The following is a 26,103-nucleotide window of genomic DNA, read 5'->3' on the forward strand; positions in this document are numbered from 1 at the left end:
CTCTCCTTTCCTGTCGGCCTCATTCTGTGCAGGCTTCTGGGGAAGAAAGATGGCCCCAGGAGCTGAGGTACTCCATGGGAATCATATGGCTGGCCGGAGACCAGGAAGGCTGGAGCTTTAAGGTACTGGGGTGCTAGCCACCCCCCAGACGGACCCCGAGCGCTCCCCAGAGGTACAGGAGTGCTCACAGAGTGGGCCTGAGAAATGACCGAGTAATGGCGTGACAGGCGGCTTAGCTCTCTTACTGTTTAATACCACTCCAATGGATCTTAACTAGAAGAAAACACTTTCTCATTGGGTGTTCTCCTGAGTCTCACAGAGCAGAGTTTTGAGCTAAAGACTCTGATGCTTCTCCTTCTTGGTTACTGGGGACGAAAATGACACAGGCTCCAAAGGGCAATTGTGGGAACTGTGTGAACTAGTTCAAGCATGTGAAGCACACAGCAGAGGGCCTGCCAGACATAGAATTTTCACCGTAAACCCCCAAATGTCAGTGCCCCACAGAATCTGGCGACCACGTGGCCCAGCTGTGGGACACTTACTCCTCAGGCGATGTGCTCGTGTTTTTGGCTCCTTCCCGCTAAATACAGGGGTGGGGGAACCCAGTGGTCAAAGGGCAACTAACCCCCCATATTTCCATACACCCTGGAGGGTGCTACCACCCACTGAGAAGAAATGGGCCCCAGACACTTCTGGTTACAAGTGGGGAACTGCAGTCAGGACCGTGCTGGTGTCTCCCCAGACTCCAGGGTTGAGGCCACCCTGCCCCATTACGGACTAGCTGGTGACATGGGGCAGCTCACTGGCTTCTGAATTCGTTTCTTCAGGTTAGGACAGAGATGCCAAGACCCACAAACCCTCACCACTGTGCCTGTTCTGTCCCTGACCCATCTTGCTGCTCCAGCCGCCATCACAGGAGCCCCAGGGAAGCCTTGCTGGTGCTGCATGTCCTGTAGGCCTCCTCCCAGGACTTCCCTTACACGCACCCCCACCTCACCCCACCCCACCCAGACGTCTTCCCCAAACCCCTCCTCCCTGCTTTTTGCTTCCTTCTTAGCGTTCACCACCACCCGACCAACACCGATTTTCTTTCCCCTTCACCCTACTGCTCCTTGAATCCGGGAGTTCAAGGGGGGGTGGGCCGTCATTCACCCTGGAGTCTTGCACCCAGCAGGACTGCACACAGCGGGCGCCTCACAGGTATCTGTTGGACTGGCAGGTGGGGATGGGAGGGGTTCCCAGGTCAGAAATGCTTTCCTGGGGGGCCAGGATGGGTCCGTGCCCCAAGGTCCACAAGCTCATCCAGGTGCACAGGGACTGAGAGGCGAGGCCAGCTGCTGGTTTATTTTCCATGGAGGTAGTGGGTGGCGGCGGTGGCGGCGGGAAGGACGCCCTGCCCTAGCTTGTCTCAGCTCTTGGAGTAACGCCTCTGCAGCGATTCCCGGTAGAAGCGGAAGACGTGTTGTGAGGCAGCCTGGGCCGCAGCCAGGCACTGCTGGAGCTGGAGGCGGGGAGAGAGCTGGTGGTACTGGGACCTCCCTGCTCCCGCACCCCCCCCACCCCCACCGACCCCACAGCCTGCCCTGACCCCGGCTGTTTCCTGGAGCCCCCAGACCTCCTGCTTCCCCTGCAGTGAGGCAAGTGGCCAGGGGATTGTTTCCAAGGCCCTTCTTTCTTCCCCATTTGGTGGGCTCTTTCTGAGAGGCGGAACTGAGAAAAAGGGGAGGACTTCAGGGATCGAATTCTGGTAGCTCTGGGAGTGTGGACAGGTGGGATCAGGCATCTTGACCCCTGCGAGAGGCCTCAGCCTGGCCCAACTCCAGCTGGAGATACAGAATTTTTGAGCTACCAGCCCTATGATGCCAGATCATCTTGGAAGCTGTGGAATCTGGGATGCACCACACATTCCTAGGCTCACAGGAGCAACAGGTCGAAGTGGTCTGGGAGAGCAGAGCACCGGGATTCTGGGAGTGTGCGGCTCTGAGCAGGAGATGCCTCACCTCCCGATCTCAACCTGAGGTGCTCTCCTTCTCTGCTCTCGTGACTGGGGCTTCCCTTTCAAATTCCCACAAGGGTTTCTGTGCCTACAATGTTTGAAAACGCCTTCTACACACAGAAAGGATATAAGGAAGGGGCTCTCCTTCCACCTCCCAGGGTCCCGACAAGACCTCACACCAGGAGGGAGGGATCTGGTCACCCTCAGTACCTCAGCATCGGAGTAGAGTCCCTTGGTGGTGGACATCAGCAGCTTCCGTTCCACGCTGTCGAGCGCCAAGGTCAGGACAGCCCGGGCCTCCTAGGGATGAGGGGTAGGATGCCTAGACTCTTGCATCGGGCAGTCTCAGCCGGCCCCAAGGAGGGAACGTGCCCCTCCCCCAGCCCGCAGTCTCTAGGGTATCAGGTGGAGGTGTTTTGTCTGTGCACCACCTGCTTCCTGGGGCAGTGCCCTTGGGCCTTCCTTCTGTGGAACTGCTTCCCACCCCCGGATGTCACCTGCATGTTTCCAACAGGGGCTTCCAACAGGGGACAGCTGCACAGCCAGTCATCAGCGGGTACTTCTCGGCTTCCCGCTCCCCTTCCCACCTCTGTCCCACCAGGGCTGGAAGCTGGCAGACTGTTTCCCACACTCCCTGGACTCTCCTGGTTAGGTGCCCCCAATAATCTGGGGGAGAGGCTGAGGGAGGGAGGGCTGTGTCCTGTCCTCACTCTTGACAGAAGCAGGGGCTGTGGCAGTTCCCGCAGTAGCTGTGGAGGGGAGGTGGCTGGAGGGGAGGGGAGGAGGCTGTCTCCAGACTTCCGCTGCCAAGGCCAAGCCAGGACGCCTTGTGAGTGCCCAGACCCAACTGTTGACAGCCTCTCCCAACAGTGCAGAGGGCGAGCACCCTATAGGCCGCTAGCCTCTGGGTATGGCCCTCTTTCCTGTTTGCCCCTTTGGCTCTTCCAACAAGATTCTGACCCATTTCGTGCAGGAAATTCTGTCTGAAATACTTCAGGCGTGTTCGGCTTTCCTGATGGGATGCATCCATCACAGTACAGGGTGAGTACCTGGGAAGAGCCAGAACCCTGGGTGCTGTGAACTTGAGCTGGTGAGGAAAGCATGGAGTTCTAGGGGCTGGTCCCAGCCTTGGGCAAGATGCTGGCTAGCGAATGGAACCGAACAGAACTAAAATGCATGAGACTGCAGAGAATGAGAAGCCAGATGAGGAAATCCTTACGGTGTTTGAGACCCTGGCTCCAGCTGGACCACTGTTATATTCTCTTTCCACTTAAGTGGGTCTGAGCTGAGGTTCTAGCACCTGTGCTGATGAACAGACCAGGGCTTGCCAACCGGGACCGACGTGATAAGAGCCAACTGCTTCAGGGAAGCGAGGCCGAGAGGAGGAGTGTCTGCTCACAGCCGTTCACCGCCCCGGCCTTCAGACCTACCTTCTCTTGTTTGGCCGTGGGATCCAGCACAAGGGTCCCATCCGCGTTCAGAGCGCAGGTGACGCCACAGAAGAGGGCCCGCATGGGCACCCCCGCGTCCACCAATGCCATGCAGGCGGCGTTCAGGCAACAGGCCAGGAGCTGGGTGCCACAGGGCAGGGTTAAGAAGCATTCCCGCGATGGGGGTGGCCTGCAGAGCACCCTGCCAGTGCTTGTGGCCGATTCCACTGACTGATCACAGGGAGGCAGCAGGACACAGTGCTTCTGAGGGGTTTTGGGACCAAGCAGCCTTGGGGTCCTGACCTGCTCTTGGCACCTCTCAGCTGTGTGAGCTTGAGCAATTGATTTACTCTCTCTGAACCTCAATCAGGGGTCCTGATGATACTCAACAGATTTGTCCTGAAGCACGTGCCAAGCACCTTCAGGAAACTGAGGGCAGGAGGGGAAGAACCTCCCACAATCACATGAGGAGGTAGTGGAAGGGCCAGGCCTGAAGCCTGGGGACCAGGAGGTAGCCACCACGAGGTGACAGAGGGAGGAGCAGTCATCTTTAGCGGAGAGGATTGGCTGTAGCATGGCAGATGCAAGCCCGGGCCAGGAGCCAGACAGCCAGTCCTGCCTGTTTCCTCTAGTTTCTGTCCCCAGCCCCATCACAGCGGCTAAGGGTTTAGCTTCAGGGTCAGTCAGTCCCAGCTCCGCCACTGTCCCTCTATTACTTCCCTTCTAGGAAGCCCCTCTAGAAATGCCCAATTCTGGTCCTTGGCCCCAACCTCTCACCAAACCACCGGGATCTTTCTAGGCCAGGCTGCTGACCTAACTACTCTGCCTGCTCAGGACGGCCCTAGCATCACCCCTGGTCAGAGTGGAGGCCAATGGCACAGGCTCTGCAGGCAGTCAGGCCTGGGCTGCAGTTCTGCCAATGCTGCCTTCCAGCTGTGTGACCCTGGGCAAGCGACGTTCCCTCTCAGGGCCTGCTTCCTCACCTCCAACATGGGAGCACAAGAACACCCATCTGCCAGGAGCCTTTGGGCTCTGGGAGCAGATGGCTTGGGCTCAAAGGAATTGACCTAGCTGTGCCTTAGTTTCCCCATTTGGAACATGGGGATTATAGTGGCACCTGTTCGTTGTGCTGTGAGGATTTAAGTGAGTTAATACAAGTCAGGCACTCAGAGCAGTGCCCGACATGGGGTAAGCGCTCAAGCTGTGTCTGCTGTTCTTCAACAAGTGAGTGACTGTCAAGTGTTTTGAGGCCTTACGGGTAACAGAGAGAGGGAGGCCATCAGTGAGCTTCTGGAGGACTTCCTGGAGGCGGCAGCCCTGGGGGAAAGGATACAGAGCCAGCATCGCTGACAACCTGCAGCACCACAGTGATGGAGGTGCGGGGGTGAAGTGTTCCCAAGACCACAGCTTCACACGTGTTCCTGATCAGCCGCTCCCGGCTCTTCTCCGCGACGCCTGGGGAAATCAGGGGTGGGGTGGGGTGGGGCTGTCAGCCTCTTCCCTTCCACCTGGCTCACCTTCCTCCATGTGCCCCACCCAAGCCCTCTGGAAAGGGCCTGCCTGTGTCCGCCAGGGTTGGTGCAGGACCCTGCATGGATGACAAAGGATCCCCAGTGGGAAGGGGGCAGGGCCTGACTGATACCCACTTCACCCCTGCCCCCTCCGGCATCCAGCAAGGGAGCCTCTTGGGGGAGTAAAACCCCAGAGTTCCCTTGTCCCCTGCTGCTGCCCACTCCCATCCCCGTGAACCCAGCCCCAGGAGTGAGGGAGTAACCTGGTGGAACAACAGGTTAGTGGAAAGGAGGGGAGACGGACCCAGGAAAGAGGAGGTAGGACATACAAAGGTTGGGGGGAGACACCAAGAGCTGGGGTTGCGGGGAGAAGGGAGAGAGGACACCCAGGACAGTGGCGAGGAAGAAGCTAGAGATCCTGCTGGGCCCGATTACCAGGGAGCCCGATCTTCGGCCTCAGGATCACCTCCAAGGTGGCCTTGTTGAAGATCTCTTTGCTGACCTTCACCTCGGCTGGCCCGTACACGCCTGCCAGGACGGATGTATCCCCTGGGAAGACAGCAGAGGAGGCCTCAGGCACATCCTGCTTTCCTTGGGGGTCCCAGTGAAGCGCCAAGCCCCTTGTCACTCCCGGTCCAGCCCACCACTTGCCGGCAGTGATTCTCTGAGCATTTGTTGTGCTTCCTTACGTGAAATGGGGATGATAATGGCGCCTCTCTCACGGCACCGTGAGGATTAGGTGAGGTAATCCACATAAGCCACTGCGGACACTGGCACATGCCCACCGCATGACCAACTTTAGCTATTGTTGACTTGATCAGGAAGTTCTTCCCATGAGCTAACCTTCTTCCCCCTTACTGCACTCGGTCTCAACTCCTTCCAAAGCTTCCTCCAACCTGTCTTCCCTCAGGCTCATGTCCCCCAGCTCTGCAGCAGTCGGGACCTCTGAGAAAGTGAGACATAACCTGGGAGTGGTCCTGAGTGGCACGAACAGTGGCCAGGGAGGTAAGACCTGGGAATAAAGGCCTGGCTTCTGGGACGCCTGGGGGGCCCAGTTGGCCTTCAGCTCAGGTCATGATCTCAGAGTCCTGGGATCGAGTCCCGCATTGGGCTCCCCGCTCATCGGGGAGTCTGCTTCTCCCCCTCCCTCTGCCTAGTGCTCCCCCTGCTTGTGCTCTTTCTCTCTCTCTCTGTGTCAAATAAATTAAAAAAAAAAAAAAAAAAAAAAAAAAAAAAAAAAAAAAAAAAAAAAAAAAAAGCCTGGCTTCTAGTCCTGTCTGCCTCCTGCTGGCCCTGTAAACTTGGCTGATGGTGCTCACTTCTCCCAGCCTCCGTTTTGCCATCAGCAAAATGAAGAGGCTGGACTACACCCGTGGCTTCCAAACCTTTCTCGCTGTAAGTCCCAAGATAAAAATACATTTCATGGGCACCACTCCAAACTCATGCAAACGTCTGTATGTGTAAACACAACAAAGGCCTCACTAAACAACTCTTACCTTTGCTGCTGACACACTCTGACGCCTTCTACTTTATTCCAGTTAATTTACTTTTTACTTAAGTTTACTTTTAAGATTTTATCTTTAAATGATCTCCACACCCCACATGAGGCTCGCATTCACCACCCTGGAATAAAGTTGCACGCACCTCGGACTGACAGAGCCAGCCCGGCGCCCTACTCTATTCCATTAAAAAAGAAAAGACTACGGAACACAGCAGTGGTTCTCAACTCGGGCTGCACACTGGAATCACCCGGGAGCATGAGAAGATCCTGACACCCAGCCCCTCCCCCAGGGATCCTAACTCAACTGCTGGGGTGGGGCGCGGGCACTGGGAGCATCCGAGCTCCACGGGTCATTCCAGCGTGCAGCTGGGCCCAGTCTGCAGTGGGCAACACAGAGTGGGAGCACAGGCTTCTAAACACAGAACACGGAATCCCCACAGTGGTTACAAATGCCTGGGGTGGGGGGGGAGGGGTGGCGGGGGGAGACACGTGATGACAGCCTTGGCAGGTGCAAGGTGCATTCTGGGACTCTACCTATTTAACAACCCGTGGAGGACATAAGTGGGTGGGACACACTCTCCATGGTCTGCATGGGTAGGAGTTTAAGAGCACGGGAGGGGCTACCCTCCTCAATAATTCTGATGTGGAAGAAACTCCAGGCATGTGAATCAAGCAGCAGAGCTAAGTCTCAGGGAGGGCCTGGGAAAGTCCCCAGAATCCGGTCACGTTTCCTGGGTTGGGGAGGGAGGAGGCTGCAGGGATTCTCTTCAGCTCCCGGGGAATCTGCCCTCAGAGGGGAACTTAACCACACAGAACGAGATCCACATGGTGGTCTTCGTTCTTGTTACTCTGGAGGACCTGCCTGTGGCCCCCATGAACCCAGGCAGACCCTCCCTGTCACGTTCTCACGGACGTGGCTCCTGCAATTCTCTCTTCTCTGGACCCACATCCATCTTCAACTCCTCCCCCATGTATCTGAGCCCTGTACAGCAAAGCTCCTAAAGACACATCTCTAACTTGCTTTTTCTTCTCCGCCCCCACCAGAGCAGCTCTTGACAGCGTCAGGGATGACATACGTCCAGACCATCCAGCCACAGCTCTGGAGGACGGATGCAGCTGGTGGGCCCTTACAACATTTCTCCAGGCCCCAAGTCAGTGGCTTCTCTTGGTTTTCCTCCTACCTTCCTGACCTCTCTTCTCTCTTCTCCTAGCTTCTCACAGGTTAGAGGAACAAGGTCGAGTCCTGTGACTTCTTCTCTTTTCCGTCTACGCTCGTTTTCTTGTTTTCATCAAGTGATTTCATCCAATGAAATACCATCTATAGTCGGAGAATTCCAAATTGTATGTCCAGATGGGGTCTCTCTTCTGAATTGCAGACTTGTAGGTCCTACTGCCCTTTCCATATGGTCGCTGTGATGTCTACCAGGCCCTGCAAACTTACTGTTCCAAAATAAACTCCTCAAATTCTCTCAGTACAGCTGATTGGGAAAAAACACCTTGGTGTTATCCCTCTCCTTCTTACACGCCAATACTGAACCATCTGCAGATTTTTATCAGTTTTAATTTCTTTTCTTTTTTTTTTTTTTTTAAGATTTTATTTATTTATTTGACAGAGATCACAAGTAGGCAGAGAAGCAGGCAGAGAGAGAGGAGGAAGCAGGCTCCCTGCTGAGCAGAAAGCCTGATGCGGGGCTCCATCCCAGGACCCTGGGATCATGACCTGAGCCAAAGGCAGAGGCTTTAACCCACTGAGCCACCAAGGCACCCCATATCAGTTTTACTTTCAATATACACCCTTAATCTCACCATCTCCACTGCTTCTACTCTGGTCTGAGCTACCACCATCTCCCCTTCTTTCTCCTACCTCTATAGTCAACACCGCAGCCAGAGAGAGTTTGTTAAAATATATTCAGATCATGCCACCACTCTGAGCAAAACTTGGGAGCAGTGGCCCATAGCTCATTCACCAGGCCTCAAATGACATGCCATCCCCCTTGGTTCTCCCCAGCCTCCTCATTGCTCCAGCCACACTGTCTCCAGACTATCCCTCAAACACACCAGGAGGATCCTTCCTTCAGGGCCTTTGTCCTCGCTGTTCTCCATCCTTGGTATGTTTTTCCTCCTGGAATCTTCAGGTTGCTCCCTTACCTTTACCATCTCATCAAGGCTTTTCCTGACCATCCTGCTGATGGTCAACCCTCTCTGGCAGGCCCTATTTCCCTTCCCTACTATATTTTTCTCCATAGCGTTTTGCTGTATATTTTACTTAGTTATCTTTGGTCTGTCTCCCTGACCAGAACATAAAATGTTAGGTCAGGAATTAAAAAATATATGTATTTTTATCAATGTATTCCCAGTGCTCAGAACAGTACTTAGCACAAATACATGTGTGTTCAATGAAGAAACTAATGAAAACAGGTTTTGTACCTGGGTAAAAGACAATACCCCTAGTGAGGAAACTGAAGCATTTATGGGGACAAGCATTAGGCCTATCTCCAGAGGAATACTTACCTGGGTCAGGGAGTTGAGTCTAATTTGAGATGTATATGGCTAGGGGAAGGCGATATTTACCCAGCAGGTAAGACCTGCCCCAAACTCCATATGAGAGGCTCATACGGAGAGATGTGTATCAGAGTCAAAGGGATATTTACCCCACTGGTCGGGAGGAAGGGGGACATCACTCTCAAATCTGAAAGTATTTACTTGGGGAGAAGACATCCTACCGTCCAGAGAGTAATGAGGCCGGTAGTGGTGATCTGCCCCTCTTCCAACCGAGTATTTGCGAGGGTGGGGATACCGACTGTCTCTCTTGTAGTCGGGAGGAAGAGAGAACATTATTCCGGCATATCCGGTAGTATCTCCCGGGGTAAAAGGAACTGCACCAGTCTAGGAGGGACATTTATCAGCTGGTGGCACTCCTTTCCATGATGCAATGTGACCTTCTAGAACAAATACAACGTGGCGAACCTGGCTCGGGCACTATTTACCTAGGTTAAGTTCTTACCTTGCAGGAAAGAGGCAGAGCCATCAGGCCGAGACAGTAGGTTCTGTTCACAAGCGAAGTGCCGGAAGCTACAGTTCGGGCCCTGTGGGCCGGACTCTGTCCCGGACTCGGTGCGGATCTTGGCGTCAGCCTGCATCTCCCCCTCCACCGCCCCAGAGCCCACGTGCAGCCGCGGACTCCCGCTTCCGCCCTAAAGCGCGCCTTTGCGTACAGGCTGCGTATCCACTGCGCACGCGCCGCTCCGGTTGCCAGGACCCGCGCGCGCACGTGGCTCCGCGTTTACTAACAATCTGGCTCCTCCTACTCCCGCCCCGCAAGTCCAGGAATGCCATTGGAGAGTAAAGAAGAGGGGGCGGGCATTGGCGTGGGCTCATCCTACCCGAGGCCCCGGGCCCTAAAGCTCTGGGGCTCCGGTCAGGTTGTCCTCCTCTTTGCCTGTTCCAGAAACAACTAAGATGAGCCGGTCAGAGTGATTTTGGAAAGCTAGATTGTTTGGCCCTTCCATACCTGTGCCCTAGAGATCGCAGGATTAGTAGCTTGTGGTTTCTTGGCAGCGCGGTGCTAGCAGTTGAATCAGGTTCATAAAGGGGCAGCCCCCAGCCTAGCTGAGGAGAGGGGCGGAGCGCTGTGGGGTTGTTAGCCAAAATGGCGGTGGCGGCTGCGGCAGCGAGAGTCTGGGGCTCAAGTCGAGGCTTGGGCCAGGCTGGCCTGCTCCTGCGGCGGTCTGGGGCTCGGGGCCTGGCTAGATCTGTGAGTACTTGGGGAAGTTTTCCCTGAGGGAAAATAGGGATGTCAACACCGTCTTCCCACGTGGGGGTCTGTGCAGGGAGTGAAGAGGGGGCTGTCACAGAAGGGACAGGGGCTGAGAGGACTACTCGGAGAGGACACTCGGGAAGCACTTCCACTTCCTCAGGAGAGAAGTGAGGCAGCTCCTTCGTGGGCCCGGAGGGAGGGAGACAATTTGGGGAGAGGGAAGGGATTCCTTTTTAGTTGCTACTCATCCCCACGGGAGGCCGCGTGGACCCGGGACACGGGAGGAAGGCGAAACATTTCCTCGCAGGCATTGGAGAGTGAAACTGCCCAGGGAGAGACTTTCTTCTTGGTAAAGATTCCCTCTGCCCCTTCAAAAAGGAGAACAAAAGAGAAAGGGTTCTCCGGCGCGGGCTTTTAAAGTGTCCTGCATTTCTTTGTTCCTTTACTGCTGTTCTGATTTTAAAATGAATTGCGTAACAAAGTTGTTTGATCTTGTGTCCTGGATCGAATGTCAGAAAAAGGACCTTGTCTGTTTCGGTCACTCAACAGAGGAGATAAGGTATAAAAATTTGCTGGGGAAAAAGAGCTAGAGAGGTCCAGGCGGAGAAGCACCCTGCCCACATTTCTGAGTAACATTTGAGAAATGCCTAATTCTTTTTTTTTTTTTTTTTTTAAGATTTTATTTATTTATTTGAGAGTGAGCGAGATAGGGAGGTTGAGGGAGCATGAGCTGGGTTGAGTGGCAGAGTGAGAGAAGCAGGCTCCCGGGTTTGGGGCTTGATCCTAGGACTCCGTCGTGACCTGATTGGAAGGCAGCCGCTTAAGCGAAGGCAGATGCTTAACTGAATGAGACACCCAGGTGCCCCCAAGAAATGCTTAATTCTTATCAAAAGGGTTGGAATCCTCTTGGGTTGATGCTGCTAACGGTAAGTTCACACAGCAGAAGTCTAGCTGGAAGTTTGGTAAGAGAGGCACTGGGCTGTGGGAAGAGCCATGAACTTAAATTTCACAGATCAGAGAGAATGGTGTTTTGGAAGGTGAGTTCATATCCCTGCTGCTTTCCAGCTATGTGGCCTTGGGCAAAGGACTGCTCCTCTGGACCTCTACAGAGGGGTGCATTTTCCTCTTTTTAAAATGCTAACTGACTACCTTGTAGGGTTGTAGTAAAATTAAAAAATGTAAAGTGAGAACTGGACCTGATATTTGATAAGAGCAATAGGAATGTTGGTCACTGTTGAAAGTGAGGGTGGAGGGAAGGGACAGAAACTGACCTTGGAGATCAGAAGAAAAAAGGAGGTGACCTTGGCAGGACCTGGATTGGTGAAGGCCCTTGGAAGGAAAACTGTTCAGATCTTCTGGGGTTGAGTCTGGCCCTCTGATCCCTAATCCTTTAGGAAAGAAAGAATCTGTAGGAGGACACTCTATGTAAGGAGAGAAGCTGGGGAGGAGGGTGAAGAGGGTGGGCCCGGCATAAGGAGAGGGGACATAGATAGGAAAAGGAGACACTTGAAGCAGGTAATTCTGGAAAGATTTCTGGAGGAGGCTGGGGGTGGGGCAGCTTCCTGTGTTTGGGCTGTTCTTTGTGGCTGTTTTTGGAGCAATCAGATCCTATGCGGCTGATCCTAGTCCCAAGAGTCCATTGGCTGGGCCTGTGGGGCGGGAGGTGGGTAGGGCAGAAAGCAGGGAAAGGTCATTTATGGCTGATTAAATCTGCTTCATTCCAGGCTCAGACTCCCTGCTGCTTTTCCCTCTTGACTCTCCTCCTTCATTTTTTGGTGGGTGATGTGAAAGGGAGATTTTTTTGGAGGGAGTCTTTCATAGTATTTATGTTTTATTTGTGCGTTTAAAATTTTATTTATTTATTTATTTGACAGAGAGAGGACACAAGCAGAGGGAGCAGCAGGCAGAGAGAGAGGGAGAAGCAGGCTCTCACACTGAGCTGGGAGCCTGATGCAAGGCTCAGTCCCAGGACGTGAGCCAAAGGCAGCTTCTCTCTCTCTTTTTCCTCTCTCTCTCTCTTTTTTTTTTCTCTTAAAGATTTCATTTATTTATTTATTTGACAGACAGAGATCACAAGTAGGCAGAGAGGCAGGCAGAGATAGAGGAGGAAGCAGGCTCCCTGGTGAGCAGGGAGCCCGATTTGGGGCTCGATCCCAGAACCCTGGGATCATTACCCGAGTCGAAGGCAGAGGCTTTAACCCACTGAGCCACCCAGGGGCTCCCTGAAGGCAGCTTCTTAATCAACTGAGCAGCTCAGGAGTCCCTATTTGTGTATTTTTAAGTTTATGTATTTGTATAGTCCTTGCTTGCTTTTCCCCACTTTTATTACTCTCACTTGTTTATTTTTTAATTTTTTTAATTTTTAAAGTAATCTCTATACCTAATGGTGGCTCTCGAACTCACAACCCAGAAATCATGAGTTGAATGCTCTATCTACTGAACAGCCTGGCGTCCCTCTCCCACTTGTATTTTCTAAGATTAAAAAGGAGACCATTTTTGAGAGAAGGGAAAGAGTAGTGGGATTTAGTCAAACAATATTTTAAACAATTTTTGTTGTTGTTTATTTGACAGAGAGACACAGAGAGAGAGAGGGAACACAAGAAGGGGGAGTGGGAAAGGGAGAAGCAGGCTTCCCGCTGAGCAGGGAGCCTGATTCGGGGGCTTAATCCCAGGACTCTGGGATCATGACCTGAGCTGAAGGCAGACACTTAATTGATTGAGCCACCCAGGCGCCTTCTAGTCAAAGAAGATTACGGACCAGGATCTGTCTACTAGAACATTCTGCAGTAGTGATGGTGTGCTAGGTCTGTGCTGCCCAGTACAGTAGCCACTTGACTACACTTGGTTACTGAGCTCTCAGTGTGATCAGTATGGCCCAGGAACTGAAGTTTTCATTTTATGTAATTTTAATCAGTTTAGATAGCCGCAGGTAGCTGGTGGCTGCCATATTGGATGGTGGTGCAGGGCCAAGTGCAGAGATCCTGCTTTGGGGGAGGTTGGAGGGGCTGTGTTGCACCTGATAGGTGGGTGGTTGGGGGAAAGGCTCGGGCTACCTGACTTCATCTCTGCCTGCTTGCCTCTCTTTTCACAGTGTTCCTGTTGCTCAGGAGGTGTTTGTCTGATTCCCCTGCCTCCAGGCAGGTGATAGCAGACATTTTACTGCTCAGGGAGAAGAGGAGAAAGGAAACTTAATTGTCAGGGAGTCCTAAGCTGGTTTCTCAGCCACCACCCCAAGAAGCAAGAGGGACCCCAGCCAAGTCACTTCATTTCTGTGAGCCTAGCAGGTGGGGTGACTTAGTCCCTCCTCTGGGAGGGAGGAAAGACCTAGAGCTCGTTCTGTGTGGATCATCAGCGACGTTGTTTCTCTGACTGTCGGGGCCCCAGGGCCCCATGTGCCTTCTCCAGGCGGCGGTGCCCAGTGTGCGTGGAGGCACGAATGGAGATGGGCATTGCTTATCTCCTCACCATAGGGGTCCATTGCCCTCTTGGCTGGTGGCTTGAGGTCCAAGGCCTCAATTTTCACATCAGGAAGCACTTAGGAGTTACGTCACCAACTCACTCCATTATTCTGTCTAATACAGCCACACTGCAAGGTACTGGCAGTTTTCTCCTATCATGAGTGGGGAAACAGGCCTGGGGAGGTGAGGTCTGAACTGGGGTTTCTGGACCATAAAGCCCAGTGTCTCTCCATAGTACCAGGCTGCTAGGAGAAGCAGTAGGGCTTCCGTTCAAGTCTTTAGCATCACGCTTGGTCTGGCCTCGGCGTGTATCAGCAGCTTCTGCTTGGGGCCTTAGGGGCTGATGAGAAGCTGTGGGGGGCGCGCCCCAGCCCCCACCACGCCCTTCCCTCCCTGCCCTTCAGCCCCGTGGGCCCCTTTGCCCTCCCTTGAATGAGCTCCTTCTACCTGGAGGCCTTTGTGGGAATATGATCCTTTAGGTGTCAGCTGACCGGCCGCTTCCTGGGAGAAGCATTCCTGACCAGTGTCCATCTGTAAAACGGGGACAGCGATGGCACTTCCCTCAGAGAGACGTGAAGATGAAAGCAATGGTCCTTAGGAGGCACCTGTCCAGAGTACTCGGTAGGATCTCAAGAAGTGGGGAGGCTACAGTTTTTCTCCCGGGACAGTAAGTCTGGGTTGGTCAGAAAGGGTGTCCTCCCTCAGAACTTCCGGCTAGCAGTGCCCCGGGCCGCATCGTGCTTGCCAGAGCGCCTGTGTTCCGTGGCCTTCACGATACAGAGGACTCAGCCCATTGGCAGCATCCACAGAACTGTCCACGGCCAGACCACCCCTTTCTCTCCAGCCTCCTTGGGCAGCTCTGTAAAAGTCACTCCCCCTTCCCAGCCCCCAGGCCTGAAGTGAGACGGTCCTGCCCTCTCCATGGGTTCAGAGAAGGTGGGGAAGCGCATGGTATCAACTCTCTTTCCTAACGTGTTGCAGCCTTATTTGTTCTCTGCTCTCTCCTCTCACCTTGGCCTTGCTGGTTGCCAGGGACTGGTGCCTTCCTCCCCCAGCCTCTGCCTGCCTCGCCCCTGCTGGTTCAGCAGGTCTCGGTGTAATTCCCCCTTCTCCAGAAAGCTTTCCCTCCTGTTCCCTCTGATGCTGGTCGCAGAAGATCCCCCTAAAGCCATCTCACCCTGGGCCTGTGGAGTAGCAGTTCTTGTCCTTTCCACAAGGGGACACTGGTTCAGGGAGACCTGGTGGCGTCGCTGGATAGGGACAGAGCCCCGACCAAGCCTTTTAGCACTGGAGTCCCTTCTTCTCCCCAGCCTAGTGGGCGCCCACCTGGCGCCTGCTGCAGCCTGTAACCCGCGTGTTCGTTGTTGGTCACCTGGCCGCCCCTCTCATCTTCAGCCAGTTTAGGGCCCGGTGGGGTGCCATTTAGTAGCTACCTGCTGGAGTCCACTCTGAGGGGAGTCTTAATTAACCTTGTGGTCAGAGGGAGTGGCTCCACAGGGGGCCAGGCATCGAGTACCTGCTGGGCCATGCGACCCTCCAGAGCAGGCCTCTGTTTCCTGTGTGGCTGGAGCCAGGCTTTGTGCGGCCATTGTAAGTTACCGGCCACCACCGCAAACCTATCCCCCTCCTCCCCCTAGTCGGAAGAAAAAGAGGGTGGAGTCACATCCTTCCTTAGGCCATTCTACACTCCTCCCCTGGGGACGGGGGCATTTCCTCTGGGCTGGCCACTCACCCAGTCAGCACAGTAGCCTTGGGGTCTGCACCCCAGCATCACAGGCCCAGGAAGGAAGTCCTTCCCCTCTGCCCCACAAGGCAAGGCCAGTGTGGGGTGTGCCAGGGTGCCCCGATGGCCGCTGCTCAGCCTCCAGAGGCAGGCAGAGCCCTGTCCTGACAGCCCAGTCTGTTCTCAGCCCTGTGACCTCGTCCTCTGCCCCCTGCCAGCCCCAAACCCCCAGCCGGCCTGTTCCACCGCCTGCTGTTACTGTCCAGGGTGCCCTGCTGCCAGACCTTCTCCCCAGCTCTTCCTTGTCCTCTTCCCGAAGGGCCAGCCATTTTCTGTTTCCCGTTTCAACCCTTCCAAGGTTTTGGGGTGGCTTTTCTTTCTACAAGTTTTGAGCTCATGAATGCGTCCCATCCATGTGCTTTGTGTCCCTCGTGGCAGGAACTTTCTGTCTCAGCCCTGTGCAGCCTTTCTACACATGAGGAAATTCGCGGGCACAGGGCGTTTTGCAAAGAGCCATGTGGTGAGCTCAGATCCTGGCACCCACATCAGTCGGCTTCCAAGGCCAGCAACCCCACGCACTTATCCCTCCGTCCCTTTGGTAATGGCCTGCCAAGTGCCTGCTGTGAGAATCGAGCCCAGCGTGCTCCCTGCCCTCCCCAAGCTTGTGATCTGTGTGGGAGGCAGACACAGACTGCCGATCCTGGGGGTGGGGGACAGAAAGGTCCGGCCAGTGTGGGTGCTCAGGAGGGGGGCGTGTGGGTGGCCCGAGTTCAGTGGCTTCCCTCACAAGCAGGGGAAGTCTGCCGCTGTGGTCACGCCTGGACCTGCCCTGCCGTGGGGAGTGTCGTTTCCTTTATTTCCTCACAGCCACAGACGCAGATAAACGCCCCCGTGCTCATGCTTCCCCCTGGATGCTTGGCTGCTCTGCCAGGCAATTCAAGGAGGGAGAGTGGGGTGCACACCGAGCACCTGAGGGGTGTTGGGGAGCCAGCCCGTTGCTTGTTGAGTTCCTCCTGGAGGCAAAGCCATGATCCCTGTAGATGGGCGGGCAGAAGCTGGGTGAGGCATGGCAGCTGGGGGGACGAGCAGGGCTTTGGGGTCTGCTTGTCAGCCCGGCCTGCTTTGGAAGCTGACTGACCTGTTTGTAGCTGTGGTGCAGGTGATGTTACCCCCAGTATCTCTGCTTCCTCCTCAGGCAGGAGCAGGCAGGCTGAGGACCCAGTGATATTGTGGGTGCTGAGCTCTGCCGGCAGCTGGACAGGGCTTGCTTAAGGGGAGCACTGGCAGTGCTGAGACCAGGTCAAGGTTGAGAAATGGGGTTGGCACCCAGAGGCTGCCCAGTGGACTTTTCCCGGGTTTTCCCTGCCAGCAGAGGGGGGTGCCATGCCTGCCAACCCCCGGGCTCCTCTGGCCATCCAACGTCTTCCAGTTTCCACAAGTGACATCCCCTCCCTCGCTTTCTGTCTTTGGTGTGTTCTGTGACCCTGGCCTCCGGGGCTCCTTCCCTGACCCCCAACTTCCCTCTTGCTCTCAGCTTGCTTCCTTGGGAAGCCCGGCTCCTTCCCATTCGCCCATGCTCAAGGCTTCTCTTGGGCAAGGATGGATCAGCCCCAGCCTCAGCCGCACTTGCTTGGCCGCCAGCTTCCTCAGTGGGCAGCAGTGACAGATGTCTTGCTTCTCTTAGGTCCCCAGAACCCGGCTCAGGGCTCGGAACAAAGCAGGTGCTCAAATATTTGTTGAAGGAGTCTCTGGGCCTGGAGGGGTGGGGCTTGGGACAGGAGCACAGAGGCTATCAAAGCATGGAAGTTTGCTGCGGGGAGAGGGGAACAGACGGTCAATAAAGAGATGGGCGCAGCCGTGTGGTGGTGGCAGAAGTGACCGTTGACATTTCCTGAGCCTTTGTCCTATGACTTCCAAGTACTCTGTTAACTAGTTTTGTGTGCAGGATGTTGTTCAAGCCTCACGACACTTCCACGAGGTGGTCTCCCTTTTACAGACGAGAAAGGGGCAGCTGGCAGAGGGGAAGTCATTCTCCTCTGGTCACCTAGCAAGGGATTTGAACCCAGGCAGGCTGACACCTAAGACCCCAGAGACTTCCTTGATCCTGGGTGGCCACCCTGTTTGTGTGGGGGCAGTGAAGAGCCCATCCAGCCGGCTGGAGGGTACTGAGGGAGGGTGAGCCTGCGGTGGCAGTGGGTGATGGTGAATGTGGGTATCTGGTTAGACTGGAGAGGCTTTGGATGCCAGGGTGAGGCATTGGGGCCTCTGACAGAACAGCTCCCGGTTCTTGAGCCAACTGACCGCTGCTCTGCAGGGTGTTTAATCTTTACAGCCGCCTTGTGCGATATATGGTATCTGCCCCCCCAGTTTTACAGATGAGGAACGGAGACGCAGAGGAGTTCTGGTGACTTGCCCAAGGTCACACATGAAGAAAGTGGTGGAGCTGCAATCCGTACTCAGTGTGTCAGGCCACAGGGCCCACTGGGGTCTGGGGGGCATAACTACCAGGCCGTATTGCCTGCCGCCCTGAGGTCAAGCCAGGAAAGCCTCTGCTGCTCCTGACATGAGCACCCCCGCCCCCACACTCCTCTCTCCCCAGCTCCCCCAGAGACAGGAGCAGCAGCACTTCCCGTCCCTGGATGACAAGCCTCAGTTCCCAGGGGCCTCGGCGGAGTTCATCGACAAGCTAGAATTCATCCAGCCCAATGTCATCTCTGGGATCCCCGTCTACCGCGTCATGGACCGGCAGGGCCAGATCATCAACCCCAGCGAGGATCCCCACGTGAGAGGCCCTCTCCTTCCCCCACTGTGTCTCCCATGCCTGGGCTCCTTGTCTGTCTCCTCTCTGGTCCCAACTGCCCCGCGTCTGTCTGCTCCGCCCGCAGCTGCCCCAGGAGAAGGTGCTCAAGCTGTACAGGAGCATGACTCTGCTCAACACCATGGACCGCATCCTCTACGAGTCCCAGCGCCAGGTGCGTGTGCTCGGCCTGGGGAGGGGGGTTCCTTAGGTCGCCCTGCCTGTGTTCGAGCCAGAAGAGGACTCCCGAGGAGGGGGGGGTGTGGAGGTCCTTTGTATTGGGGTCCTCAGAGTCCTTGAGGTTCTCAAGGATAGAGAACGTTGAAGGAGAAGTGTGGGACGGGTGCTGCCCCAGGGCAGAAGCATGGACCAGATCCTCCCGTGCTCCTGGCCGGGGGCGTGTCTGTGCTGGGGGCGATCCGGCAGGAAGACCTGACGGGCTTTCCCCTGGGGAGCTCCCAGTCCGGAGAAACCAGGGTGCCCCTCTGTGCTTCCTGGGCGCCTGCGTCACACGGACTGTGAGCCTCAGTTGTGTTTGTGGCCGTGGACAGAGACCTGGTCAGAGCAGTGTCAACAGAGGCAATTTTATGGACTCGGGTAACTTCACTTTCAGAGGGTCCTGTTTCAGGTGTGGCCGGATCCCAGGAGCTCGGTGTTATCAGACCTGTTTCTCTTACCTGGTGTCTTTTCCATGCTTTCGGCTTCCTGCATCTGGCAGGTCTAGGCTCGAGGATAGATGGCGGAGAGAGGATCAGGGCACAGGCTCCAGGGCAGGACTTTACAACCCAAGTCTTCATTCTGCCATTTTGTAGCTGTGCCCTGGGGGAGTCGCTTCATTTGTCGGGTTTTCCGGTTGCCTTAAGGACTGCCAGTGGCATATGTCATGGCCTTAGGAAGAATGACACTGGTGTTTAGCCAGCATTCGGTAAATACTAGCTATCATAATCCTGCCAGGCTCACAGCCTTTTTGCTTAGCAGTGGAAAGAGAATGTCTGCTCCCTGAGGTTCCAGCAAAGGCCAGGGCTAATGCTCTCGGTCTGGGCTTTGGTCACAGACCCTGCCTTCAGCCAGCCCCTGGCCAGGAGAACCATGTGCCATCCCCAGGATCCAAGAGAGCAGTGGAATCCATTCCTCCCAGGGCCCAGGGTTCCTGTGGGAAAGGTGGGATGAATGTTGGGCAATGGGTCCTTGGGTGCCCACGGCACCTGCTGGGTCAGGAGTAGGGATGGGCCTGAGAATCAAGGGCCTCCCTGGGCCATCCTGTGGACTAAAGCATGAAGCCCCCTGGCCTATGAGATAGTACTGAGCAGACTCCCACGCACAGGATACTTACTATCTTTGGGTTTTCCAACTTAGGGTTGTACCTCTACCCCGAAACTTGCCCAGAAACTTCCCTTGGCCCCCGCACCCTACAGGGGCAGGCCTGGCCTTTCCTCTTCCCCTATCCTCCATTCCCCTGTGGCCTGGGCTCTCTGGGCTCTCTGCTCCCCTCTCTGCAGCCTTACCGCCAAGGCCGGGCCACCCCTCCCCTGCTCTTGACATGCCTGGGCTCCTCCCTGCCCAAGTTGACTGTGCAGATGGGAGCTTTGGAATCCCAGAGAGGTGGGTCTGGTCACAGCCGGGACTTCGGACAACGATTTCGCCCGGCTTTGCCTCAGTTTCTTCAGTATGCTAAAAAGTGGGGATAGCACGGTAGGGGTAGGAATTCTGTGAGGCCCAGCTCACAAAGCACCTTGTCCCCTGGCTGAGGAGGCCAGTAGGATCAGAGCAGACCTCAGTAAGATCCACTCCTGTGTCAAGGCTCAGCTTATGTTAGCCAGGCTTCTGCCCAACTCTAAGTAACAGACCTCCCCCAGGTGCCCCCCAAATCCCAACAGAAACCAATGCAGTTGCATAAACAGATTAGGAGGACTTTTAATCTTGCATAGAGGAAATCTGAAAATGGGGTGTGGGGCTAGCATGGTGGCCCCATGATGTCACTGGATACCCATCTTCGGCTTCTAGCTTCAAGGGTCCTTCATGAGCCAAATGGCCACCGGAGCTACCTCCATCATGCTGCATTCCAGGCGGAAAGTGGAAGGAAGGTGGCAGGTCAGACATGGCATGTCCCAGCTATCTCCTCATGCCCACTGTTCTAGAGCTTTGCAGGCAGTCCCACCCAGTAGCGTCTGAGACACTGCATGCGGTGCTCCCAGCTGCAAGGAGGCCGAAATGTGGTCTTTCCACGCGGGCAGCTGGTGCCTGTGGAATGCGATCTCGGTTAGCAAGCACAAAGAGGGGTAGGATACTGGGTAGGCAACCAGTGACCTCTGCCTTGAGCCGAGTCCTGTTTCCTGGGTAGGAGGCCTCTCCAGCTCCTCCCTACACCCCCTCGACAGGCCTCCAGCGCCCAGCATCAGCCCATGTGGCTGTGGGAGGTCAATTAACTTTTAATTGGCTCCCAACTTAGAAGAAAGCTTTATTCATCTAGTTCTCCCACCATGACAGCCTGGGCTGCAGAACACATGAGGACTGGGCCGGGGGCATCCCTCAGATACTGACCGCTCTCTCACTTTACGCATGGTGCCGGGGAGCTTAGTCCTGGCTGTGTGCCAGGGGTGCCGCAGATACCCGGCCAGGCTTCACCTGTTAGCCCCAGATCTACTTGGCTTCTTGCCTTGGCTGTCCCACACCAAGTTCAGCCTGTCCAGACTTGACCTCGGCATCTTCCTCTCTCGGGCCATTTCTCAGCGGAGGGTGCCACCATTCACCCAGCTGCCCAAGCGGGAGGCCTGCATCTCCTCCCTGTCTCCATTCTCCCGCTCGCATCGCTTTCTCCCGTCTACTTTACTTTGTCCCTCCCTGTTTAGTTAGAAATCCATTCTGCTGCTCAGCATCATGCCAGGAGCCTAGATTTCCTGCATTTCTGCTTCACCATCGTGGGCGAGTTGGCTTTCATCCCACACGTGTTGCCTCATTTTCGCAAGATGGCTGCCACAGGTCCAGCCTCCCAGCGGTGTGCCAGGCAGAAGAAGGGCTGGGGCCAGCTACACTCATCTCTTTTATCAGGAAAGCCAGAGCAGATTTCCACTTAAGTCTCTGGCTGGAACTGTGTCTGTGGCCACCTCTGGCTATAAGGGAGATTGGGAGAAGGTTTGGCTTTTCCAGGCTCTAGAGTTGGGGGGCTCAGGAGAAGGGAGTCAGCCAGGGCGTCGGTGTGGCCAGGGTCTGCCACTCCTTGGCACTTTGACTCTGCTTAAGCCTCTCCCCTCCGCTTCTCTGCCTGCCTCCTGCTGTGACCAGGCCCAGCTACCACCCCTCTTGCCTGGTGGGCTGCACTCAGTCCTGCCGCCACCATCCATTTCCCACATGACAGCCAGAGAGCTGTTCCTGAACTGTCGCTCCGGGAACAGCTGTGGGCATAGTTCTCAAGGTAAAGTCCTGTTGCGTCGTTCACGGCCTTACTGGGTATCCCCTCTCCGCCTGGTCTGTCCCCACCCCTCCCACTTTCTGTCCTAGCCATTCTGGCCTCGACTGTTATCTCTCCTTGGAAACCTGCATCTCCCCCAGCTTTGTCTGGCTCAGGCATTTCTCCCTACTGCCCCTCTGCGGTGGGCTGCAAACACACGTTGGCCTCCCGCCACACAGCCCCGGCGCTCTGCCTCTCACCCATCTAGCAGTTCCTCCCGGAAGGTGGGAACCCCGGCCTGGCCTGGCCCAGGAAGTGTGTCTGGGATGAGTGAAGTCTCCAGAAGCTGGACAGTTATCTGGATGGTTGCCTGTCATTGCCCAGCATAATGGAGCCCGGGCCCCTGGGCCCTCCTGCACCCCCAGGGCCGGATCTCCTTCTACATGACCAACTATGGCGAGGAGGGGACGCATGTGGGGAGCGCAGCGGCGCTAGACAACGCGGATCTGGTGTTTGGCCAGTACCGGGAGGCAGGTATGTCTGCTGTGTTGGCCTGCGTCTGTGGTCCCCGTGGAGGCAGGTCAGGCCCGGTCCCTCTGGGCGGTTAGGGGAGGCCCGTGTTAGCTACTCCAGATGCTCTTCTAGGAGCAGCGTGATGCCAGGGAGGATTAAGGAACTGCAGAGGGAGCTTTCTTAGCAAAAAAGGGCCAAGCCAGGTCCTGGGCTGTGTGGCGGCAGGCTTCCTCCGTCTGGAGGCCAGGCAGGCAGAGAGAAGAGCCTGTGCTCGGGCCGCTCTGTGCTCTGCTGGCTGCCACTGTCAAGTTCGGGTCAAATTGCTTCCCTTCTGTGAGCCTCTGCTCTGTGATCTCCAACACAGAGCTGCTGATGGCACTGTGACCCCAGCACTATGACCCCTGTGGCACTGCAGCATGCAGTCAGGGCAGGCCTGGCCTCAGGGGCCCCACATGGGGACCCCATCCAGAGTGTGGGGCTCCCCTGGCCTCTCTGGGCTCTGTGTCCTTCAGGTGGCAGAGCAAACAGGAGGCCCTGGCAGTGGCAGCCGGGGCTGGCCCCTTCTGAGTGAGGGAGTGACAGGACGGAAGGTGTGAAGCAGGTTGATGAGCATGGAGGAGTGACTGGGTAAGGGCTGTGGAGGGGAGTCAGGGGGCAGGGGACACAAAGCCCGCAGCACAGGGTCTGGCACTGGGTAAGTGCTCCAAGTTGGAGGCGATATGCCCCGGCATGGGGGCTGCTGGTGGTGGCTCTTACCTGGGACAGCTCTTCAGCAGCGGGCAGGCTGGCTGGGCAGGCAGCGTGGCATTCCCGTCTGCTCCCGTCCCTGTCCCCCACGCTGTCTGGGGACAGATGTCCTGTGTATTGGGTGTCCCCAGACACTGAGCTATGGGCCCCTGCCAGATTTGCTGAGCACCTCCCACCTCCCGCTTGTTTTTGCGGAAGGGGCCTCTCTGGTGAGGACTCCGGGCAGGGCGAGCGAGGGGCGTGGAGCCGTGGGCAGCCGCTGGGCTCTCCACACGGTGGGGGTGGGGGGCTGGCCCTGGGTGCCCTGCAGGAGGGAACCCTACCGCGCCAAGGCCCCTGCAGAAGGCAGCCTGCCTCTGGGCAGCCGCGAGGGGTGGGAGCCACGGAGACCTGTGGCCGGCCTCGCTGAGGTGGCTGCTCCCCTCTTTCAGTCCCCATCTTTGGGGTGCGGAGAACAAGGGCGCTCGGAGCAGTAGCCAGCCCCCCTCCCAGCCGAGCTCTTTTAGGCCCTGGTGCTGTGCTAAGTGCTGGATACCTTCTTTTGCCTGCCCTGATCCACGGGAAGGAGCCTCCCAACAGCCACGTTTTCTGTCTGAGCCGGGCGGCAGGCAGCCCAGAAGGTTCTGGCCCAGGGTTCAGGCCACGAGCCTCCTGAGGGGTGGAGCGCTCTGTGGTGCTGCCCACGCGGGGCCATTCGGTGTAAACCAAGGATGTACGTGGCCTGCTGGCCGTGGCACCGGCAGGAAGGGACCCTCATCAGGGAGCTCACGGGCAGCACGTTCCCACCTAGAGCAGTAGTTGCTGCGGGGCCTGCGGTTTTCCGGGGCATCAGGCCCGCCCGGGCCCAGGATTCCTGGCTCTGCCCATGGCTTCTCGTGCTGTGAAGAAGCACCCCCCCCCCGCCACGGCCCTCCATCCTGCATCAACCTGGGCACCCTGTCTTTGGTCTGTGTTATGTACCGCATGGCCACCCTGTGAGTATGTGTGGGTGACAGGAAACCCCACGTCTAGTTCTATGGAAGGCGAAGGCTGCCATCCTGTCCAGCACCCCTCACCCTGACTGCCACTTCAGGGGCGTGCTTGGGACCTGACTGTCCGGGCAGTGCTCACCGTGGGGTGTCTTGGCGGTGGCACCCCGTTAGCTGGTAAACACCCCCCCAGCCCCGCTGTAGCCCCAGTCATGAAGGGTGAGCTCTGTGTGGCCCCCCCTGCACCCCACCCACCACCTTACGGTGTGACCTCGAGCTGGCTCTGGGAGCTCTCCCACCTCAGTTTCCCCATCTGTAAATGGGGAGAATAAGCTCCCTCCCTCAGGGGTCATGAGGATTAAGTTAATCTCTGGAAGGTGCTCCAAAGAAAGGCGCCTGGCCCCAAGCGTTGTATCCGTATTGCAGTCCTTCAGGGAGCGTGGGCACAGCCGCAAAAGGTGGCTGGTGTGCAGTGGGACCCTGGTTACATCATCACGTGAAGGAAGAGCTCCCCAGTGAAGGAGGAGGTCTGGAAATGCCTGCACCAGCCAGCTGCTGCCCTGCAGTGCTCAGGTTCTGGGTGCTTCCACGGGCGTCCTTGAACCCCCAGCGCGGCCCCTCTGCTGTGGGCGTGACGATCATCCGCCAATGAGAGTGGGTTGTTGCTCATCCCAGGACCACCTTGACCCCGTCCTGTCCGACTCAGCAGGCCAGGCCCCCTTCACCCAGAGCGCTTCTGTGTGGTGGCGAGGTTTGGTTGGAAGAAAGGGTAGTACAGCCATGAGCAGGTTCAAATATCATCTCTCTAGTTCAGAAGTTGTGGGCTAGCGGTCTGTACTTTTATTTGGTTCCTGTAACAATTTTGGAAGTAATGTATGAGTTGAAACATCGATAGTTTCTCATTTAAAGAAAAAAAAAAGTCAGATTTTGCCGCCTTTTGAAGAACCGAGCCATGAACCATCGGGTGTCTCCGAGCAGCCGGGGTGTTTGGAACAAGGCCTCCCTTTCGGGACAGGCCCAAGTTCTGTGGTCTGCCCACCCGCCCCCCCCCCAACCCGTGAGCCTCTGAATCTGCTTCCCCTTCCCGACTCCAGTTCCTGTCTGGACCCATGGGGACTGGAGCCCAGGCGGCAGGGGCCTTGCCCTGGGATGGCCAGGGGTCGCTCTGACCCCTTGCCAGCCGCAGGCTCACGCGCACCCTGCCTCCCCCGGCCTGCAGGTGTGCTCATGTACCGGGACTACCCCCTGGAGCTGTTCATGGCCCAGTGCTATGGCAACGTGAGCGACCTGGGCAAGGGCCGCCAGATGCCCGTGCACTACGGCTGCAGGGAGCGCCACTTCGTCACCATCTCGTCTCCGCTGGCCACGCAGATCCCGCAGGGTGAGGACTCGTCGGGGGCTCGGGGCTCGCACACCAGCGTCCTCCCCGGCGCGGCCCAGCCCTTCTCCGTCCTTGCCCTTCCGGGGGCTCCTGGGGGAGGGGGTGCCGGGCTCGAGACTTTCCAACCACCGACACTTCTCTGGGAGTCTCCAGAGGAGGGCTCTGGTTTGGCAGGCTGGGGCTGGCATGACCATGCTCTGGTTTCCTGACCTGCCGGTCCCGTCAGTCTGCTCACCGACACGGCGACTGCGCGCGACTGAGCGGGAACCAGCTTCTTGCAAAGGGTCCCTGGGCAGAACTGGGTTCCTGCCCCTGACCCTGCTCTCCCTCAGTCCTCGGAATCTGACTCCACTGAAGCTTACTCTGGAAGCTCAGTCCCTAGAGCAGTGAGAGTCACTTTGCTCAAAAGTGACCGCTTAGGGAGCAGAGCCCTTGGGCCAGGCCCACACCCACACAGCATAGAGACCCCGGAACCTGCCCTCACTCCCTGCCCTCTGGGCCTGCGGTCCAGTCATGGGCCAGCCGGGCTCCGGCTGTCTCTGACCCTGGGTGGCCGAGAGTCATGCGTTGCCGTGTCCGTGGGGCTGAGCAGCGGGCTGGTCGCTGGCCCATCTGTGTGCCTTAGCTCGCTTACTCCAGGTGCCTGGAATAAGGAGCCGTTGGCACCTCTGAGGTGGGAGGCGGGCAGGGCAGCTTTGTGAGAGGAGGTGGCATGTTCCCTGAGGGTAGGTGGGATTTCCAGAAGGCTGGGCCCTGGCCCCTTACCCTCTGTTTGAGTGACTGTTAGGCCTCTTGGCCGGCAGACATTGGAATCCCTGCTATGTGGGCACAGTGAGCAAGAGACAGACGCCTTAGTCCTCTTCTGTGTGGAGGACACAGGCAGGAAGCACGCGGGGGGGGGGGGGGGGGGGGGGGGGGGGGGGGGGGGGGGGG

General features: G+C 56.7%; 2 protein-coding genes across 3 annotated transcripts in view; one reads left to right on the top strand and one right to left on the bottom strand.

Moving 5' to 3' along the window:
* Positions 1-1,148: 1,148 nt before the first annotated feature.
* On the bottom strand, positions 1,149-9,698 carry EXOSC5 (exosome component 5). Its single transcript, XM_032842004.1, has 6 exons — positions 9,443-9,698; positions 5,373-5,486; positions 4,760-4,881; positions 3,427-3,567; positions 2,207-2,296; positions 1,149-1,501 (listed from the first exon to the last, which is right to left on the bottom strand). The coding sequence occupies exons 1-6, from the start codon at positions 9,576-9,578 to the stop codon at positions 1,409-1,411; spliced, it is 696 nt and encodes a 231-aa protein (XP_032697895.1). The 5' UTR covers positions 9,579-9,698; the 3' UTR covers positions 1,149-1,408.
* A 374-nt stretch (positions 9,699-10,072) lies between these two features.
* Positions 10,073-26,103, top strand: part of BCKDHA (branched chain keto acid dehydrogenase E1 subunit alpha) — an 18,839-nt gene continuing 2,808 nt past the window's right edge. Inside the window, exons 1-5 of one of the 2 annotated variants that reach the window (XM_032842001.1) lie at positions 10,088-10,192; positions 17,976-18,158; positions 18,262-18,348; positions 21,987-22,095; positions 25,009-25,170. In XM_032842001.1, coding sequence (XP_032697892.1) covers positions 10,088-10,192; positions 17,976-18,158; positions 18,262-18,348; positions 21,987-22,095; positions 25,009-25,170 — 646 coding nt within the window. Of the gene's footprint in view, positions 10,193-17,975; positions 18,159-18,261; positions 18,349-21,986; positions 22,096-25,008; positions 25,171-26,103 lie in introns of both variants that reach the window. The other variant, XM_032842003.1, reaches the window with a different exon arrangement.

Source organism: Lontra canadensis, unplaced genomic scaffold, assembly GCF_010015895.1.
Source record: "Lontra canadensis isolate GAN:19392208 unplaced genomic scaffold, GSC_riverotter_1.0 scaffold125, whole genome shotgun sequence".
Lineage (NCBI taxonomy): Eukaryota > Metazoa > Chordata > Mammalia > Carnivora > Mustelidae > Lontra > Lontra canadensis.